This window comes from Merops nubicus, unplaced genomic scaffold (genome assembly GCF_000691845.1).
Source record: "Merops nubicus isolate BGI_N331 unplaced genomic scaffold, ASM69184v1 scaffold13721, whole genome shotgun sequence".
In the NCBI taxonomy this organism is placed as follows: Eukaryota; Metazoa; Chordata; class Aves; order Coraciiformes; family Meropidae; genus Merops; species Merops nubicus.
The window spans coordinates 2767-8908 of NW_008587693.1; the positions used below are offsets into that span (position 1 = coordinate 2767).

Here is a 6142-nt window from a genome sequence, read left to right on the forward strand (position 1 = left end):
AGGGCTCTGAGACTTTTTGGGTGAGGAGGACCCCACCGAGGTAACCGTTTCTCCGCTGGGATGTCTAAGCCTTTGACCCCACAGTCCATGGGTGAGGCTGGTGTCCCATGACCATGACCAACATGTGATGGAGGGACGGGCCTGGCTTGTCCTGTTTATAGACCAAGGGTAGATCTGTTGTGGTGAGCATCAGCTACCCCTTGGTGCATCATCCTGTCCATCCCCTTTGGGCTGTGCCACTAGGTGACCCCCAGCACCGCTGAACATGGCTATGGGACATCTTTTTGTCCTTTACGTGAGGGTCCAGACAGGCTTGGAGGCTGCTGTGTGCTCCACCTGTGATGCACATCATAAACCCAAACCTGCCATCTTTGCTGCTTTACCTGGATGGAAAGAAAGCTTCCTTGTTATCGGAGTTCATCACTGAGTTCACCTCAAGCCTTTGAGCTCTTTCTCTCTTCCTTCCTTCCTTCCTTCCTTCCTTCCTTCCTTCCTTCCTTCCTTCCTTCCTTCCTTCCTGCCTCTCCTCTCCATCTGACAGCCTGGGACAGCCCCTGAGATCAGCTGCTCATGGAGCTCTCTCTGCTGAAAGCAGTCCTAAATGGTGTGGCCTTTGTTCCCCCCAGCTGTCGTATCCTTCGGGATCTGCAACAAGTCCTCGTTTTACAGACTCCATCTTGCCAGTCCCCAATCTGATCTGACCACCTGGTTTGTTTTTGAATCGAGCTCTTGAGTCATAACATTTCTGTTTATTTCAACAACTGTATTCCTTGCATAGGAAATGAGCCAAGATGGTCTAAGGCGGGGAGAGCGAAGCATGTCGTGGTTGTAATTGCTTTTGCTCTCCCAATATCAAATTTTACAGTATAATCAAAATCTTATTTTTGTACTACTGGACTCTGTTATTGACTTAATCTTCTTAAGTGCTCCTATTATTCCAGTGATTTCATCGTTGCATGTTGATTTTAATCTTTTGATCTCCATATTAGCTAGTGCCTGCAACTAATTTGTTGCTCAGTGTTTTTCTTTGTTTTGACCTGTGAGGCATTTTCCTCATGGCACACAACTCTGCTGGCAGATTGCATATAATCTCTGCACTTTTTTTCTCCCATATTTTGCATAGTTACAACAAATGCAGATTTACACTTGAAATGGAATATTTATCTTTGAGAAAGGCTGAGGAAAATATCACTTCAGGTTCAATTCAAGAGTCTAAGCGTGCTCGAGTAAAGGGAACGCCGCTGAACACAGCGCACCGGAGAGAGGGGTCACGTGGGCTTGTTCGTCCAGCAAGTTCAGAATGGGTGGCAACTGTAATGATTGTAACTTAAATCGTATGCAGTCAGGGATCAAAGCATTTCTGGAAGCACTGCTAGACCTAAGATGATGAAGGCTGTTTTTTATGAAGGGCTTAAGGGACCCTCCTAGCTGGATTCGGCTCGCTGCAGTGGTGGCTCTGCCTCTCTCACAGCGCAGGTTTTGGGTTGACAGTGGTGGTAGTGCAGAGTCATGAACTTCATAGCCAAAGTGCAGAGGCTGAAATATGCTCAGCTGCATTTTGGCTGGCCCCTAGATGATTGCTTTCCCCCTTGGTAGTGGATATTTTAACCTGTGCAGATTGTTTTGGGTGCTTTGTTTGCTTTAGCTTTTTATTTTAAAGAGTACAGAAATAATTTTTGCCTTAGGTTTGCTGTGACTTTTTTTTAAAAAGAACACAGCCTGAGCATCGACAAAATCATCCTTGCTTTGCTGCGTGCCTGGTTATGCTTCTGAACACAAATTGTCTTATAATATTTTTGACGTTTTGGTCAGCAGAAAGGCAGAAAAGCAATTTCTAAGATGCCTATGGGCCAGGAGACATGCATTACAGCAGAGGGGAAAGAATCTGTTAGTTGCTGAAATATAAAACAAATTGGATGAACAGCTGCTGACACTTGTCAGTCAAATAGTTGATAGCATTTTCAGTCTCCATGCCACATGCTTTAAGTAAGTCTGTCAAAAAAAGGATATTTTCACTGGACTTCCCTGTAAATATGAGAGAAGTTTTGGCCTGATCTATCATTTAAAATTTTGCTGGCAGAAGAATGAAATTTTCCTCTTTCCCCAAAACTGATTGACATAACTGTACTGGCAGATTCTTCATCTAGGTGCAGTTGTACTGGCAGGAAGTCCTTTGACTGTTGGAGCTCATTCCATCGCAGCAATGAGTTGAAGCAAAATCAGCAGCAGACCTCCGCGTTCCTTGGCTGGGTTTGCCAGAGTGCTCCTGTCCATCAGCAAACCCTTTTAGATGCTGCCTGAGGTGTAGCTCTGCTCTGCAGGAGCCCGAGTTCTGTCAAAACCATAGTCTGTGGCCAGGAGGGCTTTAAACCTGGATTTCTATTTTTTTCAGGCAAAACCTAACCGTTTTGGGTTCAGCATTTCTGTGGGATTATCCCAAGGTGGCACTTCCCACTCGTGGTGCCGTGGTGCAGCAGCCACGTAACCATTTGCAGGGTTAAAGGCAGTGGGGATCAGGGTAGGACATGCTCCTTTGCTCAGCCACAGGCTGCAAGCTCTGGAGCAGGGGGTTAAACCTTGCTGTGCAGCGTAGCTCATACCTGAGCTCTTCTCCCTGCTCGCACCAAAGTATGTAATTTGAAGCTTATGATTTGGGTCCAAACTGCTTAAAAGAGGTAAGCTGGCTTGTTTTGACTGTGTGGTCAAGCCTGACGTATCCTCAGGGTTGGTATGGAGTCTCTGCGGTGCTTTATGGGGGACTGAGGACACACAAAAAGCTGTCACAGGCTCTGGGGTCGTTGCTAATGATGGAAACGCAGACGAGGGTGTCCATCACCACCGTTTCGGGGAGGCACCTCTGTGTATTAGTGATGCACAGCTAAGGATCAGCTCCTGAAGGCTGCGCCCACGCTCTTTCATTCAAAAAATTGAGCAGGGCTCACTGTTTTGAAAGGTGGCAGGTGGAAGTGGGCTGTGTTTTTACCCAATAAATATTTCATGTTAAAAAAAAAAAAAAGGGAGCCATTTCCAGAACAGAATCAAGCTGTTTCTCCAGCTCTGCTCTGCCTGACTGGGAGCAGAGAGAGAAATTTGGATCTTCCCCAGCGCTCTTTGCCACCAGCCTGGTGACCACCCCACTTAAGACTTTCCCAGTGCCTCTTCTTGGAGGTGTTGCCCCTCATATTTATGTATTTGGGACAGCTGAAGGAGAGGATGAAGAGGGCAGGAGCACATGGATGCATCAGTATGTGTGTGGGTCTCAGGTGGATCTTAACCACCTAGAAAGAGGGGACCAGGCGGTTCTTGCAGTTTGTTCATTGCTTTATGTCTTCTGAGACTTGTTTTGCCAGGCAAGTGCTGTGAGGGGTTCAGGGTGTGATTGAAGGCTCCAAGCCTCAAGATACAGACTTTTTTTTTTGTATGGGTCCCAGTGACAGACCTGTGGAGGCACCTGAACTGGGTTTTGGTAGACTCAATATGAGTCTTAAACACACAACTGCTACCTCAGCTTCTCTGGGGATTCAGGACCAAGTAGTTAGAGGATGAGTAAGAAGGGGGGGTAGGGGGAGAGCTTTCTCAGTCAGTGGCCACAAGGCCACGTTCCTGCCCAAGTCCTCAGAGGTGGTGGCTTAACATGGCAATGCTTCCCTCTACCAGCAGCATGGAAGAAGACAAAACCCCAAAGGTGGTCTGCTGTGCTGCAGTCAGGGTTCATAACTCATCTGCCCTAGTGCATCAGATGGCTTATCAACACCCAAGTGGTGCTACATGTGCACGTCTGCCTCCCACTCCTGCAGTAAAGCCCCTGCTCATGTCCTTGTTCCACAGGGAGTGGTGTACGTATGTGGGTCACCATGGGCAAGAGCGTGTTGACTAAGGCATGGCCATACAGATGGGGCTGCAGACCACCTCCAGAGCCAGGTGCCAAACTCTGCCACTGAGGGAAAGGACCCAAAAAAATCCAGCATTGCAGGTGAATGTGCTCCAGGCTCTGTAACTACCCCAGTCCCCATCTGGGGCCAAACACCCTCTTCACAAGCTGTTCCTGGAGGTCTCCTCCTCCCACATGTCCAGGGAATGGCCTGTGGCTCTTGGGCACTGGAAGATGGTTTAGTTTAACGGTTCATTATGTCAGGCAGGTTTGTCCAGACAGGGTGTTGTTCCAACAGTTGTCCATCTTTTATTTGTGGGTGGTGAACATTTGTCCTTGTTCCCCAGGGTGGCAACAGGTTGATGTGCTTGGGGCTGAAGGCCATCAGCTCTTAGGCTCCTCTCTCAAATGACTGAAAGCCAGGCTAGCAGGAGTCATTTTTCAGTTTGAATTGGCTGCTGGGAGGGCGTAACTGCAAAACCCCACAGAAAACTCCCAGTCTAAGGTGCTTTCCACCAAACCAGCCTACTTTTTAACTGCAGCTAAGGGTTTGCCCTGTGCCCTGTGTTTTTAAGTGCCCCACAGGCTGCTGTGATTGGCTGCTTTGGGAAAAGTTAGAATACAAATTGAGGCCTTTTGGTGGAAAGTTAAGCAAGGCTGATGACCATGTAACAACAGGGGCTGTACCAGGGTGGACCATCAATTTGATGTCCAGAGACAAATCATAGGACATAGAGTGCAGATAATGGTGGGAACAACTGTGGAGGTGATAGCAGAAATGTCCCTGTACCTGGGGAACAGACAGCCTGGTTCCACCCTGACCTTGGGGAGCAAATCAGGAAACCATCTTCTTAATTAATAAACTGTAAAAACACCCATGAGAAAAGAAAATGCCTTTATTCTGAGAGGTGGGGGCTCTTACATCTCAGCTTGTAATTTTTTTTTTTTTTAATTTTCCTAAGGCAGACATAAAAAGACTCCGTAATTTATTCTTAGGACATCTGAATAGTTATTTATTGAGAAGCCACAGTTCTCACACTTTTACAACTGTAGGCTTGTATAAGGCAAAAAAAGCAAGATGGATCACTATTTTACACAGAAAGTAAAAGCTCCGGAGGAGGGACTGATGGACATGCAGTTACTGGTCAAAATGCAATGTACATGACAGATATAAAAACCATTGTGAAACAGAGGGTTTGTAAATTATGGTTACAATCTACTGAAATAAATATTTAATATATTATTATAAACACATTTGTATAGTCTAAGATTGTAATTAAAGTTGTCTTTGTACATACACGGTTATTTGAAATTTAAACAAAAATGTAACATTTAGAGGAGCAAATGTCAACATAAAACAACTGCTTTGGACTTGTAATGTGGCATGATATATCCATAATGATAGGATTAATCTGGTGTGGCAATTAGAATGACTAATCCTTTGGGATGTAGCCTCTATGGAGTTAACTGCATATTGAAGGGAAGAGCCTGGTACATTAACAAGGATGCAGAATGATTCAAACGGCTGTCTGGGTTTGTTTGTTTTCTGGTTTTTAAATGAACAGAGAGAACAAAAAAATCATTTCTAATTGCCTCGTTCTTCTTTTAAAAACAAAGCTGTTTTTTATTTATTTATTTTATTTTTTATTAATTTTAAGCAGTTGGCATCCACAGAAGAGAAACAAATGAAAGGACTCGATTCACTTATCTTCACAACAATTTACCATCAATGTATATACAGTACATTAATGAAGCATTGTTTAAACTTTAATTATAACAGGGACACACCTAGCATGTTTTCTATGTAGTTTTTTTCCATTAACAGTATTAAACAATGGTGCTCCATATTGCTTATGAACATATAGATATGAAATTAGGAAACCGATGAATCAAAGAGAGGTGCTATAACCTTATTACCACACAGCTAACATGGCATTTGTATTGGTAAACTTCTCATGGGCATTTAGAGCTGACAGAAAAATTCCTAATGTGGCTAACTGAGTTACAGACGAGGTACATGCACGGATACCAGGCGACCCCCCCCCATCCCTAGTCGTCCTCTTCATCTTCCTCATCGCTGTCCTTCATGGTGATCCCCTGGAGCCCCCCGCCCTCGCTGACCGACGCCGTGGCCTCCTCCACCGTCAGCCGGTTCCGGATGGTCTCGTAGGTTTTGTTGTTCAGGGTGGAGTCCAGCACGCCTTGCAATCGGAAATCCCGGTAGGTTTTCTGAGCGGGGAGAGGCGGGGGGGGGGGGGGGGAGGGGGGAGC

At 45.6% G+C, this 6142-nt stretch overlaps 1 protein-coding gene across 1 annotated transcript in view; it reads right to left on the reverse strand.

Moving 5' to 3' along the window:
- Positions 1-4749: 4749 nt before the first annotated feature.
- Positions 4750-6142, reverse strand: part of LOC103781313 (calcium-dependent secretion activator 1-like) — a gene marked incomplete at its 5' end in the record, with an annotated part of 70696 nt that continues 69303 nt past the window's right edge. Inside the window, one exon of the mRNA XM_008949021.1 lies at positions 4750-6100. Coding sequence (XP_008947269.1) covers positions 5921-6100 — 180 coding nt within the window. The remainder of the gene's footprint in view (positions 6101-6142) is intronic.